General features: G+C 40.1%; 2 protein-coding genes across 2 annotated transcripts in view; both read right to left on the bottom strand.

Moving 5' to 3' along the window:
- LOC121197983 (Ig heavy chain Mem5-like) overlaps positions 1–18,222 on the bottom strand; it is an 84,423-nt gene extending 66,201 nt beyond the window's left edge. Inside the window, exons 1-4 of the mRNA XM_041061785.1 lie at positions 18,190–18,222; positions 16,936–16,965; positions 16,538–16,846; positions 13,064–13,072 (exon numbers count right to left, since the gene is read on the bottom strand). Coding sequence (XP_040917719.1) covers positions 13,064–13,072; positions 16,538–16,846; positions 16,936–16,965; positions 18,190–18,208 — 367 coding nt within the window. The 5' untranslated portion in view covers positions 18,209–18,222. The remainder of the gene's footprint in view (positions 1–13,063; positions 13,073–16,537; positions 16,847–16,935; positions 16,966–18,189) is intronic.
- Positions 1–20,526, bottom strand: part of LOC121197996 (immunoglobulin mu heavy chain-like) — a 180,519-nt gene that overhangs the window by 102,721 nt on the left and 57,272 nt on the right. The gene's annotated exons all lie outside the window — the stretch shown is intronic.

Below are 20,526 nucleotides of genomic sequence, written 5' to 3' on the forward strand. Positions count from 1 at the left end.
GTGATTTTATATCAGAAATGATACAAAAAGACAAATTCACACCCACCCATTTTCTATACCACTTGATCCATCAGGGTTAGGGCTGGAGCCTATACCAGCTGACTACAGGCACACCTAGGGACAATATATCTAGTTAATCTAATGTGCATGTCTTTTGGGAAAGTGAGAGGAAACTGGAGTAGCAGGAGAAAATGCAAACTGGGAGACTATGCATTTGAACCTGGAACCCTCTTCTTGTGAGGCGACATTGCTAACCACTGCACCACTTTGCCACCTGAGCTGTTTTCCAATTAAGTAAAATGTAACTTATCTTGGCATAATGGTCTCTACTACTCCCTAATGGCAAAGTGAGCATAAGATGAACTAAAATAATTCACAGTAGTTTTCTGATCATCAACATCTATGAACATTTTTGAAAACTGCTTTTATCATTTCACAATCTGATAAAAAAAAAAAAAGAGCTAAAGTTTTGAATGTATTTTGGATTGTGGACATTTCACCTTTCGAATTGTCAATTTGTCATTGTGAAAATGAAATGGGTAGTTTTTAAATAAAACTTTGACAGTAACAAGACCATCATTAGTGGTCTGAGGGCTCCTCCTCTGGTGGCTTCATGTTACAAGTGTTCAGGCACTGAGGGGTTGTGGTCTGTTCAGGTCTACTGATAATATATGTGTTATTGTGACTCTCTGGCACAGTAATACACAGCAGTGTCTTCAGGCTGCACATTCTGTCCATTTACAGTCACTGTGTTGCTGGAAGAGTCTAAGTCAACACTGAACTTGTTCTGTAGTGAATCCTTGAACCTGTGTCAGTATTAATCCACTCCAGTTCTTTCCATGTTGCCTGTCTGATCCAAGCTGTTCAGTAGCTGTCAACAGAGTAAGAGACCTGACAGGTGATGGTCAGACGTTGACCTGGCTGCACAGTCAATGAGGCTGGCTGAGTCAACTGTTCACACTTCACACCTGTAAAAAGAAGAAACTTTTGTTCTGTGATAAATTAGGGAGAAAAAACAAAGAAAAAACAAAAATGTAACTCTTTCTAATGGTCTGTCAGTTCAGTGAGAGAGAGAACTGTAGGATTTTGTACAGCTGCTCAGCCAGCTTCAGTCACTGTGGATCTCGAGCACAATAATAAACAGCAGAATCTTCAGTCTTCAGACTGTTCATCTGCAGATACACCTGCTGTCTGCTGTCGTCTCTGGAGATGGTAAACCGGCCTCGGAAAGACTGAGAGTAGTAGATGTTGCTACTGTCATAATGACTTGCAATCCACTCCAGTGCTTTTCCCGGAGCCTGTCTGACCCAAGCCATATAGTAGCCACTGATTGTGAGTCCAGAGACTGTACAGGTCAGACTGTGAGATTCTCCAGGTCTTTTCACCACTGGTTCAGATTCAGTCAGAGTCTGACCATCAACACCTGTCAAACGAAGAAAGAAAAGAGGAATTTGTTACAAGGTGGTACCTTTTAAAAACAACTTCAACTCAGCATCAGTGAAACTCTTCACCTGCCCAGCAGAGAGTTAAAAGCAGCAGTCCTGTCCTATAGTCCATCATGTTAAACTTTGTGTCCACTGTCCTCTGTCATCCTCTCTGCAGTCAGATAAGTAGAGGTGGAAGACATCTGAGTTTTGCATTGACTCCTCCTCACAGAGAGGACAGATGTGGAGAGGACTTGGTGTTTTGGTGAAACCAAAAAATTCATGTTCAGAAGTCAGTACCCCAAGTTAGTTGATTTAAAGTTTGTCCAACATATTTTAATTTGATTTGTGGAAAATGTTCCTATGCATTCATCCCCACTTATGTTTCAATAAAAATTCTAACTCCTAAATATATTTTACTTCAGAAATGTTATAAATTCGCAAACAATTTTTTTCCAATCAATTAAAATGTAATTCATCTTGGCTTCATCGTTACTAATTTATCCATGAAGGAAAACTGAAAACTGATTTTATTTTTTCAAAATGTAATAAAATGAACCAAAGTTTTGGATGTATTTTGCATTGTAGACATTTCACCTTTCTAATTGTGGATTTGTATTTGTGAAAGTGGAATGGTTAGTTTAGTTTTGAATACAACTTTGACAGGAGCAAGAACTCTGTCTATTACTGTGAGTGATGGGACATCAAGTGGGGTCCCATTCACTTTAATGGAATGAAGATTACAGACTTATTCAGTCCTATAAACTCTGAAGACTGTTTCCTTCGTTTCTGTATCAGTGAACTGGTCTGAAATCATTAGTGGTCTGAGGGCTCCTCCTCTGGTGGCTTCATGTTATAAGTGTTCAGGCTCTGAGGGGTTTTTGTTCAGCTCTACTGATGCTTTGTGTTACTGTGACTCTCTGGCACAGTAATACACAGCAGTGTCTTCAGGCTGCACATTCTGTCCATCTAGAGTCACTGTGTTGTTGGAATAGTCTAAGCTGATACTGAACTTGTTCTGTAGTGAATCTTTGACATCTGTGTCAGTACTAATCCACTCCAGTCCTTTCCCTGCAGATTGGATGATCCAAACTGTGAAGTAGCTTTCGTTAGAATAAGAGACCTGACAGGTGATGGTCACATGGATTTGGGTCAATTTTATGCTAAATGAAGGAACCTGTCATTGTTCTTATTATTGTTATTTTTATTATCTATAGAATAATAATACCTAAATGTTAAGAAAACATGTTGTTCAGTTTGGAGTCTTGAATAAACTTCTTGGGATTTATTTTCCAAAAACTGCTGTTGTGTATTTAACATTTTCTAGTTTCATTTTTAATTATTGTTGCACTGAGGCTTGTTAAAGCCTTGATTCCAGATTATTAATCAATTACTAAAACAAAACATACTTGAGATTCATATTTCAATAGTTTAATGACAGTCATTTCATTCATTCATTCAGTCAGTGTTTTTTTATTAAAACATCTCAATCAGTTCAAACATATTTATTTTTTATGTATGAATGACTTCTTTCATACCTAAACACATGATTAATGTTAACTTGAAATGTAAGCATTTTATAAGTTTTGTGTATGGTTACATTTAAAAAAGAGTTCTAGTGGCGGATTAGGATGTTTCTTTCTGTCCTGATATGAAACAGACAAAACAAAATTATCTTAAATAGACAAACTATTTTTGTGCAGCAGCTAAAACAGCTCATGTCACTGTGAGTGTTGAGCACAATAATAAACAGCAGAATCTTCAGTCTTCAGACTGTTCATCTGCAGATACAGCTGCTGTCTGCTGTTGTCTCTGGAGATGGTAAACCGGCCTTGGACTGACTGAGAGTAGTATTTGTCGCTACCACTAGGATTACTGATGAATGCAACCCACTCCAGTCCTTTTCCCGGAGCCTGTCTGACCCAGTTCATAGCGTGGTCACTGAATGTGAATCCAGAGGCTGTACAGGTCAGTCTGTGAGATTCTCCAGGTCTTTTAACCACTGGTTCAGATTCAGTCAGAGTCTGACCATCAACACCTGTCAAACCAATAACTAAAATTTCTTATAAGGTGGTAACTTTTTGAAAACAAATCCAACTCAACATCAGTGAAACTCTTCACCTGCCCAGCAGAGAGTTAAAAGCAGCAGTCCTGTCCTGTAGTCCATCATGTTAAACTGTGAGATTTGTTTAGTTTCTTTTGGTTTGCATGATTCTCTTGTTTTGTTTTTCTGTTTTTGTTTGTTTTTCAGTAGTTACAGTCTATCCCATTTCATTGAGAGAGGAAAAACTCCCCCATCTTCTCCAGGCATCACAATATGCAACACAGAAAAAAAACTACCCCTTCTTGTTGTTTTGTATGTTGTATCATTTGGGGTGAAGTACTATGAAATCAAATGCAATCATGCAGTATGATCTCATTTTACAAATGCTTCTTCACATTTTCACATTTAGAAAATATGTTTGAGGGTCAGTCACGTAATACTGATTATTTGTTCAAAGGAGGAAAAAGCAAGGCTTTAACTGCCCTCTACTGGTCTATTTCAGTGCAATTTTAATAAACTTATTTCCAGGGAATTCTTATGTTTTACAGATGGTAACATGAACTTTTTTTTTTTATTTATTGTTGTTCTAATGGTCTATCAGTTCAGTGAGGGTGAGGATTGTAGGATTTTGTACAGCTGCTCAACCAGCTTCAGTCACTGTGGCTCTCGAGCACAATAATAAACAGCAGAATCTTCAGTCTTCAGACTGTCCATCTGCAGATACACCTGCTGTCTGCTGTTGTCTCTGGAGATGGCAAACCGGTCTTGGACTGACTGAGAGTAGTATTTGTTGCTACCACTAGGCTGACTAATAGATGCAATCCACTCCAGTCCTTTTCCAGGAGCCTGTCTGATCCAGGCCATCCAGTAGTCACTGAATGTGAATCCAGATGTTGTACAGGTCAGTCTGTGAGATTCTCCAGGTCTTTTAACCACTGGTTCAGATTCAGTCAGAGTCTGACCATCAACACCTGTCAAGATGAAAAAGAAAAGATCATATGAATAAAGGTGGTAATTTAAATAGAAATGATTTAAGATCAGCATCAGTGAAACTCTTCACCTGCCCAGCAGAGAGTTAAAAGCAGCAGTCCTGTCTTATAGTCCATCATGTTAAACTGTGTGTCCACTGTCCTCTGTCATCCTCTCTGCAGTCAGATAAGTAGAGGTGGAAGACATCTGAGTTTTGCATTGACTCCTCCTCATAGGGAGGAGAAAACTATATTGGACTTGGTGGTTTAGTGAAATCGAAAAATGTTCAGAAGTCATTCCTTCAGTTCAGTTGGTTTAAAGTTTGTCTGATGTGTTTTAAATTGATTTTTGCAAATGTTTATATGCAATCTTTTTTTCCCAATGAATTCAAATGTAATTTATCTTGGAATCATGGTTTCTAACTACTCCCATATGGCAAATTGAGCAGAAGATGAACTAAAATAATTCACAGTAGTTTTCACTTCAATGAGAAAGTTGTTGCAGACTTTTTCTAAGGGTTTTTGCAGGTTCAGAGAAAACCCAGATGTCACTGAGATCACATTGCTAACTGTTGTCTGCAGAGATTTTATGCAGCTTCTCCACTGTCTTCAGTCACTTTGTTGAACACAAAAGTAAACAGCAGAATACTCTGCTGTCAGACTCTTGACCTGGAGGTACTGAGTGCTGCTGGACACATCTTGAGTCATGGTGAAACGGCTTTGAAAGGAGCTGCCATAGCTAGCAGAGTTTGTCCCTGTGTCCATCCTCCCGATCCACTCCAGAGTTGTCTCTGGCCTCTGTCACATCCAGTGCATGTTGTAATCTGTCATGTCAAACCCAGATATGATACATGACATCTTCACTGTCTCTCCAGGTCTCTTCACCTCAGAGGGAGACTGGTGTAGTTTGATCTCACTTCAGACTCCTGTAAGCAAAGAAATAGAGATGATCATCCAACAAACTTGTACTTCATTAGATGGACATTTAGAACAAAAGTAAAGAAGAACTCATTTTCTCACTATAAAAATTAACTACATGTAATAAAGTCCATTTACCATTCTGTGACAAACACTGTAATTCATTGATCTCTGATAACAGTTTCCAAACTGTGTAAGCTGATATTAAGATCTTCTGTCCTCTCACTGACACACACTTTAATCCCAATAAGCCAGGTTTTTTTTTCTACTTTTGCCAGAAGTAGTAAATCTGAAAATGTGATTATATTTAAACACTTTCTCAGAACTTTAGTGTTAAACATGGCCATATAAAATACTGTCATTACTGCAATCTGACGAATGTGCATTACACCAAAACTGCAGTGGTTACATTTTAAACTATCAAATCTCAAAATGTTTCTAAAGAGGAACTTACTTTTGTTAGATGACTCCATTTTAACCAGTCACATGTAGATGGTTGACTTTGTGTTCATTTCAATCCCTTATTCTTGTGTAGAATGCAGAAATTCTTGTCGCTGAACAAATCTGAAAACTGATTTTGTGGTGGCTTCATGTTCCAAGTGTTCAGGCACTGAGGGGTTTTTGTTCAGGTCTACTGATGCTTTGTGTTGGTGTGGGGTCTCTGGCACAATAATACACAGCAGTGTCTTCAGGCTGCACATTCTGTCCATTTAGAGTCACTGTGTTGCTGGAAGAATCTAAGTTGACACTGAACGTGTTCTTTAGTGAATCTTTGACATTTGTGTGCCTACTCATCCACTCCAGTCCTTTCCCTGCAGGTTGTCTGATCCAAGCTGTGAAGTAGCTGCTAACAGAATAAGAGACCTGACAGGTGATGGTCAGACGTTGACCTGGCTGCACAGTCACAGAGGCTGGCTGTGTCAACTGTTCACACTTTATATATACAAAAACCCAGTTACTGTCATGCACAGGAAAACGTACAAACTGTGGAAAACCCTGACAGTCAAAATGTTTTATTGAACCTCTGTCATGGAATCAGAAAGAGCTGTCTTTTGATAAATTTAATTTCTACATTCATATTTCTGTATAGATTGAAAATGGTACCCCAGTCAGACATTAGTGGTTCTCCCAGATTGTTTGGTGTAACTTTATCGCATTTTTTTGGGCTTTTTGATCTGAGTACATCAGTCATTAGAGGTTATAGAGGTGTGAAGAGAACTGTAGAATTTTGTACAGCTTCTCAACCAGCTTCAGTCACTGTGAACCTCCAGCACAATAATAAACAGCAGAATCTTCAGTCTTCAGACTGTTCATCTGCAGATACAGCTGCTCTCTGCTGTTGTCTCTGGAGATGGTAAACCGGCCTTGGACTGACAGAGAGTAGTATTTGCCGCTACCACTATAATCACTGATAGCTGCAACCCACTCCAGTCCTTTTCCAGGAGCCTGTCTGATCCGAGCCATATAGTAGTCACTGAATGTGAATCCAGAGGCTGTACAGGTCAGTCTGTGAGATTCTCCAGGTCTTTTCACCACTGGTTCAGATTGTGTCAGAGTCTGACCATCAACACCTGTCAAACCAAGAAAGAAAACAGTGATTTGTCATAAAGTGGTAACTTTTTGAAAACATTCATCTCAACATCAGTGAATCTCTTCTCCTCCTCTTAAAAGCAGCAGTCCTGTCCTATAGTCCATCATGTTAAACTGTGTCCACTGTCCTCTGTCATCCTCTGTGCAGTCAGATAAGTAGAGACTCAAGACATCTGAGTTTTGCATTGACTCCTCCTCACAGGGAGGAGACAACTGAACTGTCATGTGTCTGTCTGTTTGTATATCTGGTGAAACCAGAAGGAAAGTTTAATGACCAGGAAGAATCCGTCTAAGTCAGTAGAATTCAGATATTTTCTGATGCATTTCAAGTTTAGTGTCTTGTTCATCAACATTAACGCAACAGCCAAATAACATACAGTTACACACCAGGCAGACTCCAAGGTCCACTCCCTTCTAGGATGCAGACATAGCAGCATAAGATCTGTACCCATATGACCAAATAACCAAATAAGGCTACAGCATGGAAGAAGAGAGTGTAAATAATTCACCCTTGATGACTGCACTTTAGCACTGTAATTGTTTAACTACAGTCCAGTTGTTCAGTCACAAATTAGATGAGAGTTGCTGATGGTGTGTTTGTAATGAGGAAAGAGTTTACTTTGACATCCCTCTCCAGGTGTGAATAGGGAACATGGAAGTCAGAAAAATTAAATATGATATTAAATATATATCCTGAGACTCCACCAGAAAAGTAAAGTTGAAAACAAATACATTTTAGAGTAAACAATTCTCAGAGAGTAACTGCCCATACCTTAAATTCTCATTGTCAAAGTGTGTGTGATTTGGTTATTTGTGCAAATCTGTTGGTGGTTGCTGTGTCCTCAGGCTGCAGATTTTATCCTTTTATTGTCACTGTTCCAGCAGAAGTGTCTCTGCTGTAGCTGAACTTGTTCTTCAGAGCATCATTTTGCCAAAAGTTGCCACTGCTTCCACCCCACTGATGGAAAATCCAATCCATTGGTTTTCCTTCAGGCTGTCTGATCCAAGCTGTTGCATAGCTGCTATCAGTCAAAGAATAACCAGAGACCTGACAGGTGATGGCCAAAGACTGTCCAGGCTGCACAACCATGGAGTCTGGCTGCTTGAGGTCAATACTGTTCACACCTGTGGAAACAGAAATCAACATTATCGCCATCATTCATCTGACTATTGAGTGTTTCTGATGAGTTTATTAGTGTGAATCCACTGAAAGCTCCTCACAGGATCCAGCTGCCAGCAGCAGTATCAGAGCTACAGAGAACATGGTTGATGCTGAAGCTGCATTGATGTGAGCTCTTCTGTCCTCTCACTGACACACAGACACAGCCTTTAATTCCTAAGAACTTTAATGTAACCTTGACTGCATTTAAAAGTATATAAGAATAAATGTTAAAGCTTAAATAATAACCATAAAAACATCAGAATAAGACATTAAAAAAAAAAAGGTGCTCAATACACATTATGATGCATTTTTTAAAAAGCTGATGGGCCAGGGAAAGAAACAGTCACAGGGCCTGCTGGTTCAGTTCACATTTGATGCATAAATGTCATTATTAGGAACATTGTTAACTATTACTGCTATAAAACAGTAAAAACAAACACACATAAAAACATGTCGTTCAGGCCTTGTGAAGCAGGAAGTCACAAACTGTAACTGTAGCTGCTCCTCTCATAGTGTGCATTTGTGCTGGCACATTTAGTGTCATTGTCATGTTCTCGTTTATTTTAATCTCAATTAAGATGCTCTACTGCCACCTGTAGGTCGCTGTAAAACATTTCTGTTGAATTTTTGTAAAGCCTCTCTGTTTGCTTTAACCAGTGTGTGTATCTGGCACAGTAATACACAGCAGAGTCCTCTGGCTGTAGGTTGGACAGTCTCAGATGAACCATGCTGTTGCTGTCATCTCTACTGATTTCTGCACGTCCTCTTACACTGCTGGCGTATGTGTTTCTACTGGCATCAGAGAAGCCGTTCCCCATCCATTCCATCGCTTTTCCAGCAGATTGTCTGATCCAGCTCATAACACAGCAGTTAAATGTGAAGCCAGATCCCCTGCAGGACATACTGAGAGTCTCTCCAGGCTTTTTCACCACTGAACTGGAAGACATAGACTCCATACTCTGACCTCTACAACCTGATGAGATGAAAGGAGAGAGAGAGACCACAGGAGAAAGTGAGACAGTCATCTGGGAGGTTTTCTGGTATCACTGACTGACCATCAGTCCATGTCGTCCGATAAAAGGTAAAACATCAAGAAGCAGGAGAAAGAACTCACAGGTCAGAGAGAGAGCAACCAGCAGCAGAGTGAGTGTGTTCATCATCCTGAGGCTGGAGATGTGACGTCTGATGCTCCACACAAAGTATGAGACCAGTGAGCAGGACAGAAGTACACTGCACACTCTGATGATTTGCATCAGGACATCATGGAAAGGGAGGGGCTCATGTTTTCCGCACTTGTTTCATTTGTTATTTCATCATTTGTTTAATTACTTCAGAGTTGCGTGTCCTTTCATGTGGAATACATGATAACTTCCCAAGACAGGGAACGCTATTTAGTTTTGTAGGTTTTTGTCATTCACCTGAAAAAAACTTATGGTATATGCTAAGCTGAGCTCAAGGAATCAGTGGTTGGGTGTCATGGTCCCTGAGTTTGCTAGGTCTGTTAGTTGCTTGTTTCACAGTTATCAACAAGCTCAATCTGTCAGTTCTCATGCTGCAGTTTCAGCCATGTTAATGTCACAGACTTAGTACACATGTAGATGTGGTAACTGAGTTTGTTCTTCTGAGCACCATTTTGGTCAAAGTACTCCTCCACCCCAGATGATGTCCAGCTCCTCACAGGATCCAGCTGCCAGCAGCAGTATCAGAGCAACAGAGAATATGGCGGATGTTGAAGCTGAACTGATGTGAGTTTTTCTGTCCTCTCAATGATCCACACATCTACATTTCATTTCAGTTCATATCATTTGTTTTAATATTGTTGACTTACTTTGTATATTTATATTGTTTAAATCAGTGTTCATTCTGATTTAAACAATAATTAATCATTCAGTTAATTTCTTTTAGTCTTGTTGCCTTTTGTTTAGGAAAAATAGAATCGAATGCAATGCTTAAAAAAAAAATTACATATGTAGACTTGAGTCTGCGATGGGGAGTTGGAGGTTTGGACTCATCAAAGATACATTAAAATTTTGGGGGGTTTCAGATGTTTGATGCAAATAAGAAAAATTAAGCCTCTGTAAGAAAATACATGAACACAAGCTTGAAAACGGAAACTGTGTGACAATATCCATATCAAAGATTTTATGGAACATAAAACAATGTTTTGAATAATAAACAGAATATGTGGTATTTAATGTCAATATTACAATAAAACAGCCAGAAAGATGAGGACTGTAGGATTTTGTACAGCTGCTCAACCAGCTTGAGTCACTGTGGATCTCGGGCACAATAATAAACAGCAGAATCTTCAGTCTTCAGACTGTTCATCTGCAGATACAGCTGCTCTCTGCTGTTGTCTCTGGAGATGGTAAACCGGTCTTGGACTGACTGAGAGTAGTAGATGTAGCTGCTACCATCACTTATCCTGGCAATCCACTCCAGTCCTTTTCCAGGAGCCTGTCTGATCCAAGCCATATAGTAGTTGCTGAATGTGAATCCAGAGGCTGTACAGGTCAGTCTGTGAGATTCTCCAGGTCTTTTAACCACTGGTTCAGATTCAGTCAGAGTCTGACCATCAACACCTGTCAAGACAAAAAGGAAAATAGTCAAGTATTTTACAGTGGGGCCTCTTTAAAGAGTTTAAAGTCAACATCAGTGAAACTCTTCACCTGCCCAGCAGAGAGTTAAAAGCAGCAGCCCTGTCCTATAGTCCATCATGTTAAACTGTGTCCACTGTCCTCTGTCATCCTCTCTGCACTCAGATAAGTAGAGGTGGAAGACATCTGATTTTGCATTGACTCCTCCTCACAGGGACTTTACATGAGTCATTAAGTCACTCATGCATCTTTCATTATTTAAGTTTGTTGCGGCTCAGTCGGACGCGGTATGCTTGTATACAGTTTTCCAGAATATACATTTTTCGTGACATTTAAATATTGCATTCACTTCATAATTTATGACACATTGTTCCGCCCTACACAAAAGTAGATAAGCTGCTTTTCTGAGTAAAAAAGTGTTGATATTGGTATGGGCATCAGCAGTACTGGCTGATACCCATACCAAATTTGGTATGATCCCATATCAGATTTGGTATGGGATCATACCAAATTTTGCGGTACCGCACACCCCTATTGGTTTCTATGTTTTGATTCGTAATACATGACCTGTGATATTATGGTCTGGCTCAGTTATCACTGGCCATTCATTCGCCAATCAGAGACCCACCTGGTTGTTAGAGGGGTGGGACTTAGAAAGGGCAAGTGCAGGCCGCGAGGACGCTAGAAACGGGTGTAAATGGAGATGCTGGCTGTGAATTTATTTATTGTTATTTAGAAATCTGTTAAATACTGTTGTTCATCAGGTGAAGACCCGGGACTTTGAGTCAAAGTGTAACCTGATAAAACCGGACGCTGAGCCGTGTGTTGGAGCTGGTTTCAGCTCGTAGTTCAGCTAAACCACGGTACCACTGTGACCACCACATGGTGTACCGAGTCCGCCATTACTGCCCCGGTTTGGAGGAGAGGAGAGCGCGTGTGCGCGGAACGCAGACTTCCACCGAGTTTCTGAGTGAGTATTGAGACGGTGTGAGCACACTGAGAGAAACAGACCAGGTGTATCAGACCAGGTGTATCAGCCTGTGAATCTCTGTTCTTCAGATGCTGCAACAGAGGCCTTTCCACCCTGTGAGCCACAGAGGCCACTTTCTGCTCACGCCCGCGCACACGCTCGCGCACAAACCCTCTGCACCTGGGGTTATGTTTTAAGGTGGAGCTCACCTGGTTCTGTAGTAGATCTTAAGTCTTGGGGTGTGACATGTTTAAATTCTGGGCCGTGATGTGGTTCATGGGGTAAAGATAAAGGCTGAATATGACACGCGGGACAGCGCAGCCGCACAGAGATTATTAGGCCTCAGCGGCCTCCTCAGTTCACAGAGCTGGACAGAGACACAGTTTTTACCCACGTAAACCTTTATTAGTTATATTAGAATCCAGAGCTGAAGGTAAAATACCGTCATCAGATTGATCAGTGTTGATTTTCCGTTTTACACGTTGAGCAGAATTTAATCAATAAACAATTTAAAGAGTGTGAAACGCTGCTCAGTAAAGCTTTCTTCTTTGTGTGTATAAAGCTTTACAAAGATGGATTTATATTCAGTGAACTGATGTCCACAGAGTGTGAGTGTTGGACAGGATCAGTCCACCCCATGTCTTCACAGGTGAACTCGCTCTGACCTGCAGACTCAGACTGAGCTGTTTCTTCTTCTTCTTTCAGATCCACAAACAGATCAGCATGAGAAGAAATCAACCAATAGTAAGTTAAGTTTTTATTCTGCTGCTGGGGTGTGTTTGATCGGCTGCCGTGCCACCTGTCAGCTGCCATGCTGATCTCTCTCAGCCTGTTGTGTTCTGATGGCCCCCTGTCATCATGAGCTTGGATTAGCTTTGAGGTGTTTGATCGGCCACTGTGCTACCTGTCTCTCTCTCTCTCTCTCACACACACAAACACACGGCCGCCACGCTGACCTGTCTCGATTGCTCGGCCGCTGTGCCAGTCTCTGTCACACACACAGACACACAATCACACATCTGTCTCTCTCTCTCCCTCTAATCAGCATGCTAGGGGTTGATCTGGGGGCCCAGCATTAGGGCAGTTTTGGGCCTGTCTCTCTCTGTCTAATATGGTTTATAGGGGGACGTCTCTCTCTAATATGGCTGATTTGGGGCCCTGTGTTTGGTCTGATTTTGCCCTCCGGATCCCCATTAGCTTTATGTGGGCTGATTTGGGGAGCCTTCTGTGTCCATGGGGCCTGTCCTCATTTGTCTCTTTCTAATATGCCTCATGTGGGCTGATTTGAGGCCGTATATCGGGTCTGATTTGGGGGCCTGTCCTCCTTTGTCTCTCTCTCTAATATGCCTGGTGTGGGTTGATGAGGAGGAGCCCTGTGTTGGGTCAGATTTTGCCCCCCCCACATAGCTTTATTCACAGAGCAAGTTTGAATAAAAGTCTATTTAAAGGGCAGAAAATTAAACCAGATAATAAAGAAATCTCTTCAGCTGGACACTGTGGCCTTTTCACTTGTTAAATGAAGATGTTACTGCAATCACTATTGCTTTACTCAGTGCAAAGCACTTCACACTATTGACAGACAGACGCATAAACTCACACAGATGGAGAGAGAACAAGAGAGAAGTGCTTAATGGTTTAATTTAAGTGCTGTCTTTGACTGTTTTGTGAAGAAAACATTTATTGGGTTTTCCTTTTTTTACGTGTTTAATATTTATTAATTTAAAGTTACATTTTAAATAATATTTTTATATATATATATAGATATAGATATAGATATAGATATAGATTTTATTTTATAACAGTTTACAGGCATTAATATAATAAAGAGAACGCAATTGCAATACTTGAACTGAAGACATTAAGCATGTGATGCACTTCGGGTCTGATGAGGACTGTAGGTTTCTGTACAGCTGCTTAACCAGCTTCAGTCACTGTGGCTCTCGAGCACAATAATAAACAGCAGAATCTTCAGTCTTCAGACTGTTCATCTGCAGATACAGCTGCTGTCTGCTGTTGTCTCTGGAGATGGTAAACCGGCCTCGGACTGACTGAGAGTAGTAGATGCTACCACTGCCACTACTGATCCAGGCAATCCACTCCAGTCCTTTTCCAGGAGCCTGTCTGACCCAGGCCATGTGGGAGCTGCTGAATGTGAATCCAGAGGCTGTACATGTCAGTCTGTGAGATTCTCCAGGTCTTTTAACCACTGGTTCAGATTCAGTCAGAGTCTGACCTTCAATACCTGTCAAACCAACAAAGAAAAGAGGAATTTGTTACAAGAAACATCAGGTGAAATGTGTCATAAACACAAATGGAAACTATGTTATGCCAGGATTAACTAAACTCTTCACCTGCCCAGCAGAGAGTTAAAAGCAGCAGTCCTGTCCTATAGTCCATCATGTTAAACTGTGTGTCCACTGTTGTCTGTCATCCTCTCTGCAGTCAGATAAGTAGAGGTGGAAGACATCTGAGTTTTGCATTGACTCCTCCTCACAGGGAGGTTCAGTATAGTTCTCAGTTATTATATAGTTGAGCTGGGGAATGAATGTTTACAGTACATGAGTCATTAAGTCACTCATGGATCTGTCATTATTTAAATTTATTGCCCTTCATTACTGAGCACAGTCAGCATCATTTTAAGACAATAGTACAAAATGCTAATTTTAATCCAAATCAATGATCTTTCCACAAACCTAGGTATAATGTTTGAGTGACAATTTATCTGCATCATCTGCCATTGTAGGGACGCTTATTTACCCTTCTAAGGGTCAGAGGTTAGGGTAAAATTTCCCACGTTTTTTTTTTTTTTTTTAGGTTGGAGTCCTTTTAATAGAAGAAAATGCTGTTATAAATCATAAGTTATTCTGCAAAAGAAAAAATGACAAATCCAGAGACTCACAGGATCCAGATCCCAGTGCAAATGCATGCTTATGAGTTGTAGTGAAAGCATTCACATGTTCAAACATGTAAATTCCTATATAATTGCAAACATAATTGTTTGTTTTAGTGTGTGTGTGCGCAAAAAGCATGAACAGAGTAAATTAAACTATAATCATAACATATGTTTTAAAAGGAGTAGTTAATTTTTTTAACAAATTTTTTGTCCTTGTGTTCATTGAAACATAATAGTAATTCATTTTCACATCTTTGATGCAGCATATATATTTTCTTATTTGTTTACATATTTGTAAATGACAGCAGCCGTGATTATGTTTGTGCTCTGAAAAGTTAAGTTTGCGGCAGGTAGAATTCGAGTTTGCATCACAATAAGGTTTCAGTGTTTGCAAATGTTTGAAGCTCTAGTTAAACAGAGAAAATGTTTCCCTCCAAAAGAGAAACAGCTGAGGAAGTCAAATTAAATCTGAGTGACAAAAACTAAATCCTTTATCTTAGAAGAAACCAGGGTAAATCAGGAAACCATGGGAAATTGTTTATGATTAGTTATAATATTTCTCTGGCATTTGTATTATGCAGGGGAAAATATTCATTTCTTATCACCAAAATATGCAAAATACATATTGTTAATATGTATGTACATTTTATGGAACATAAAAAACACATGTGATATTTAATGTAAATATTTCAAAAATGCAGCCAGAAAGATGAGGACTGTAGGATTTCATACAGCTGCACAACCAGCTTCAGTCACTGTGAATCTCGAGCACAATAATAAACAGCAGAATCTTCAGTCTTCAGACTGTTCATCTGCAGATACACCTGCTGTCTGCTGTCGTCTCTGGAGATGGTAAACCGGCCTTGGACTGACTGAGAGTAGTATTTGCTACCACCATTAGTGATAGTGGCAACCCACTCCAGGCCTTGTCCAGGAGCCTGTCTCACCCAATGCATCCAGTAGCCACTGATTGTGAGTCCAGAGGCTGTACAGGTCAGACTGTGAGATTCTCCAGGTCTTTTAACCACTGGTTCAGATTCAGTCAGAGTCTGACCATCAACACCTTTCAATATGAAAAGGAAAATAGTCAAGTGTTTTTCAGTGGTACCTCTTTAAAGACAGTTTCAACTCAATATCAGTGAAATTCTTCACCTGCCCAGCAGAGAGTTAAAAGCAGCAGTCCTGTCCTATAGTCCATCATGTTAAACTGTGTGTCCACTGTTGTCTGTCATCCTCTCTGCAGTCAGATAAGTAGAGGTGGAAGACATCTGAGTTTTGCATTGACTCCTCCTCATAGGGTGGGGGAACAGGAATCATTTATAATAGACCTTGTTTAGAACTACAGTTTTTAAGCTGTTGAGCTAGAAAAAAAAGCTCTTGGCAAAAGAAATGAATGTGTTGATTTACAGCAAAGCAACGTCACCATAGTGAAAAGACTAATAAGTCAGATGTCAAGCAGGTTTGCATTGGGAATTATTACATCACAGATAAAATCCTGATCTTGGTGATATGTCTTACTTGAATTTACATTAAATAGATAATTTTTCTTGGTTGTCATAGTGGTTGGATGATGGGTGCACAGCATGGTTTGTGTTTGAAGTGTTAACACATTAGAATATGTCAGTGTCTCATGTGTTAAACTGTGGCTGTGTGTAGGTCTGTGACTGCCCTTGTTGAGGATTGTTTTGAATAAATCTCTGAAGCTCTGTCGCTGAAGAACAAACATGATTTGTAATATGATTACAAGGCATTTCAAGGTATATGAATTTTTTTTTTTTTAGGAAATATTCTTCCCCTGAAAAATGTACCTTTAAAGCCTCACAAAAATATCACTGGCTCCACAGATGATATTTGGAATTTGAATTACTTTGAATTGCTTGAACTGAGGACATGAAGTATGTGACGAAGTTGGGGTCTGATGAGGACTGTAGGATTTTGTACAGCTGCTCAACGAACTCCAGTCACTGTGTGGATCTCGGGCACAATAATAAACAGCAGAATCTTCAGTCTTCAGACTGTTCATCTGCAGATACAGCTGCTCTCTGCTGTTGTCTCTGGAGATGGTAAACCGGCCTCGAACTGACTGAGAGTAGAAGATGTAGCTGCTACCATCACTACTGATAGTGGCAACCCACTCCAGTCCTTTCCCAGGAGCCTGTCTGACCCAGGCCATCCAGGAGCCACTGAATGTGAATCCAGATGTTGTACAGGTCAGTCTGTGAGATTCTCCTGGTCTTTTAACCACTGGTTCAGATTCAGTCAGAGTCTGACCATCAACACCTGTCAAACCAAGAAAGAAAAGAGGAATTTGTTACAAGGTGGTAACTTTTTGAAAACAAATTCAATTCAGCATCAGTGAAACTCTTCACCTGCCCAGCAGAGAGTTAAAAGCAGCAGTCCTGTCTAGGGATGCAAATTATCGATTAATTCATTAATCGTTAGTTGATTGACCTTATCGATCGATTAACGATTAACTGATAAGCGGCTTTTTTCCTGAGAATGTAAATTTCTCATGGTATCAATAGTGTCTTTAACATAGAAAGCAAAATATACTGAATAAAAATGCATGTTATATTGCTCAACTGATGTTTTATTGTACCAGTTGGGATAAGGTACAGACAATGGCATTTATGTAGTTTAACAAAATAAAATTATGCACAGAAAATTAAAATACATAAAAAACAGTTGTGCACTGGCTCAAGCTGTTGCACGTGAAACATTAAGCAACATAAAATAAATTTAAAATAGAAATCTAAACAATATGGGTAGGCTTAGCCTACACAATATTAAGCCTATATATAATAATCTGGTAAACTACTTATATGAAAAACTTGAAACATTAGCAGCAGGATTTATAATCCCCATTGGTCTGAGAAAGGTAACAGTAAGATTACTAGCCCTGGAAACTTCAAATTAGAACTGAACACAACTTAAATCATCCCTGAGGAAGGTGACAGTAAAATTAGAGGGCGTCCCTCAGAACAGTCAAATGAAGATATAGACTACCTCTCCTGAAACAAAAACATTCCTGTCTCAATGTGTTTTGAATAGGCTCCTGACCTAGACCCCTGTATTTTTGTTCAAGAAAATAAGCATATTAACATGGTCAGGAGTAAGTCGTGTGCGCAGCCTGTTTACAGTGAGACCAGCTGCTGAGAATACGCGTTCAGATGGGACCGACGTGCCCGGTATGCACGCAAATCTTCTGAGTAATGCCCTCCGCTTTTCTGTGGTCACATACCCGCCTTGCCACCACATCAGCGATTGTAGGTTGTGATGGCGATGGACTTCCTCCCTGCAACACGGCTGCATGCAAGTTATGAAGGTGGTATCTTAGCGAACTCGTAGAGCTGTTGAACTCAAACGTAGTACTGCAGAGTTTACATTGGGCGTCTTTATCATCATTAATTAATTTGAAATGCTCCCACACTCCACTCCGTTTTGACCGCCTCATGTTTGTGTCGGGTCTCACCACCCGCGAGAATCTCGTGTAAAGTTCAAGTACGTCCTGTGGAAAACGGCCTTGGATTACAATGTTAAATTACCGACAATTAATTTAATTAATCGATTAAATTCTTATCGACAATTAATCGATAGTCGATTAACCGTTTACATCCCTAGTCCTGTCCTATAGTCCATCATGTCAAACTGTGTGTCCACTGTCCTCTGCAGTCAGATAAGTAGAGGTGGGAGACATCTGAGTTTGCATTGACTCCTCCTCACAGGGAGTTCACTATAGATTTCAGTTATTATTTAGAGGAACTGGGTAATTAATGTTTAGTGCACATGAGTCATTAAGAGGCCCTCTTGTATCTTTTGGTATTTAAGTTTGTTTCCCCACATTAATGAGCACAGTCAGCACAATTTTAAGACTTTGACAATAATACAAATTAATTATTTTGTCCCAGACTATGAACTTTCCCTAAACCTAACCAAGCCTTGATGTTTAAAAGTGTATCTTCATCTCCTGCAGCAGTAAGGGCACTCATTCAGGGAGCATTTCTAAGGGCTATATCAGAGAGTAGGGTCAAACAGTCTGTCTAGTCGTTTAGGTTGGTCATTCCATTTTCAGGACATCACGAGAGAGAAACACCACTAGCAATAAAACTGAGGAAGTCCATTTGAGCTTGGACGAGAGCTAGGGTACCACCTGGTCAGGTCTATCACAGGGCTGACTCATAGAGACAAGAAAAAAAATTAACTCTTACATTCACTCTTGCAAGTAATGTAGTGTCGCCAGTTAAACTAACCCACACAGGCTTTGGACTGAGGGAGGAAGCCAGCATACACAGAGGAAACCTGAGGGTATGGTGGTGCCGTGGTTAGTACTGCTGCCTTAAAACATGAAGGTTCATATTCTTTGTACTTCTTCATTTATAAATATGTTCACAGACTGTTTTTCTCAGTGAACTGGTCTGAAATCATTAGTGGTCTGAGGGCTCCTCCTCTGGTGGCTTCATGTTACAAGTGTTCAGGCTCTGAGGGGTTTTTGTTCAGGTGTGATGATGCTTTGTTTTACTGTGTGTCTGGCACAGTAATACACAGCAGTGTCTTCAGGCTGCACATTCTGTCCAGTTAGAGTCACTGTTTTGCTGGAAGAGTCTGTGTCAATACTGAACTTGTTCTTTAGTGAATCTTTGTAGGCTGAGGTGCACCCAGCACATGCACTACCAATCCACTCCAGTCCTTTCCCTGCAGGTTGTCGGATCCAAGCTGTGACATAGCTGCTAAGAGAGTAAGAGACCTGACAGGTGATGGTCAGACGTTGACCTGGCTGCACAGTCACAGAGGCTGGCTGTGTCAACTGTTCACATTTCACATCTGTTAGAAGAAGAAAATAGTTTTTGATAAATTATCAAGTTATTCTACAAAAGAACAAATGTTGCCTCTGACAAATCCAAAGAGACTCACAGGATCCAGCTGCCAACAGCAGCAGCAGAGCTACAGAAAACATGGTTTGTGGTGAAGCTGACATGATGTGAACTCCACTGACAGTCTGATCTGAAGCTTTTATAGCTGAGTAAGGAAGGTCACTGAGTTTGCATAGAATTAAGCAAGTGAAGCATCAGTGTTGGTGCAGATGGAGCCAATACAACAGCCTGTTGTGTGTTTCAGGGTAAAAACATGCCAAGGAAAACATCTCTGCTTTACATGTGATATTTTAATTTTATTTCACTGTGAATTGAAGCACATTGCAATTGTCCTTACAGTACAATTTACAGTAATGAAACAGCTGTTCACTTTGTTTTTGTTAGAAACTGTTAATGCCGTCATGCGTTGTACTGAAAACAATTCTATGTTAAAACATTGTCAGTTCTTTTGCAACCAACATCGAGGATCACAGAGGGACAAGAGGCAGGATACAATTTTAATAGTTAATAATAGTTAAATGTTTGTTTTAACTAATTGTAATGTAATATGTCAAATACTCCCTTCACTTTATTCACATTGGAAGTGAAAGGCTTTCAGAAATAAAGAAAAATATATTTTCATGAACTTTGTGAACCATTTATGTATTTCTTCATGTATTTGTTTGTTTGCTTGCTTACTTACATATTTGATGCAAACAGAAGCAATGATAGCAGCCATGATCATGGCAGTACAATGAAAAGCTTATGGTTGATCGGTTGTAAGTTTGCATAAAAATAAAGTTTCAGAAAAAATACTATAAGTTTTTGCTGAGATCATTAACTTTTCAAAAGAAGACCTGCAGAGAATTTATCTGGTTTAAGGTGGACTACACTTAAACTGAGTCCTCCTCACAGACAGTATGCAAACTTTTTCAGCTCGTCATTCATGGCCTCCTCATGCCTGTATGGTTTTTCCACACAGTGCAAAGACGTGTAGGTTAGGTTAAATGGTGACTCTAAATTGCCCGTAGGTGTGAAAAACAGTGTCAGTGGTTGTCTGCTGGGGTTGGCTCCACCAACACCCCACTCACTCACTTACTTATTTACTAC

Source organism: Toxotes jaculatrix, chromosome 18 (assembly GCF_017976425.1).
Source record: "Toxotes jaculatrix isolate fToxJac2 chromosome 18, fToxJac2.pri, whole genome shotgun sequence".
Taxonomy (NCBI): domain Eukaryota; kingdom Metazoa; phylum Chordata; class Actinopteri; family Toxotidae; genus Toxotes; species Toxotes jaculatrix.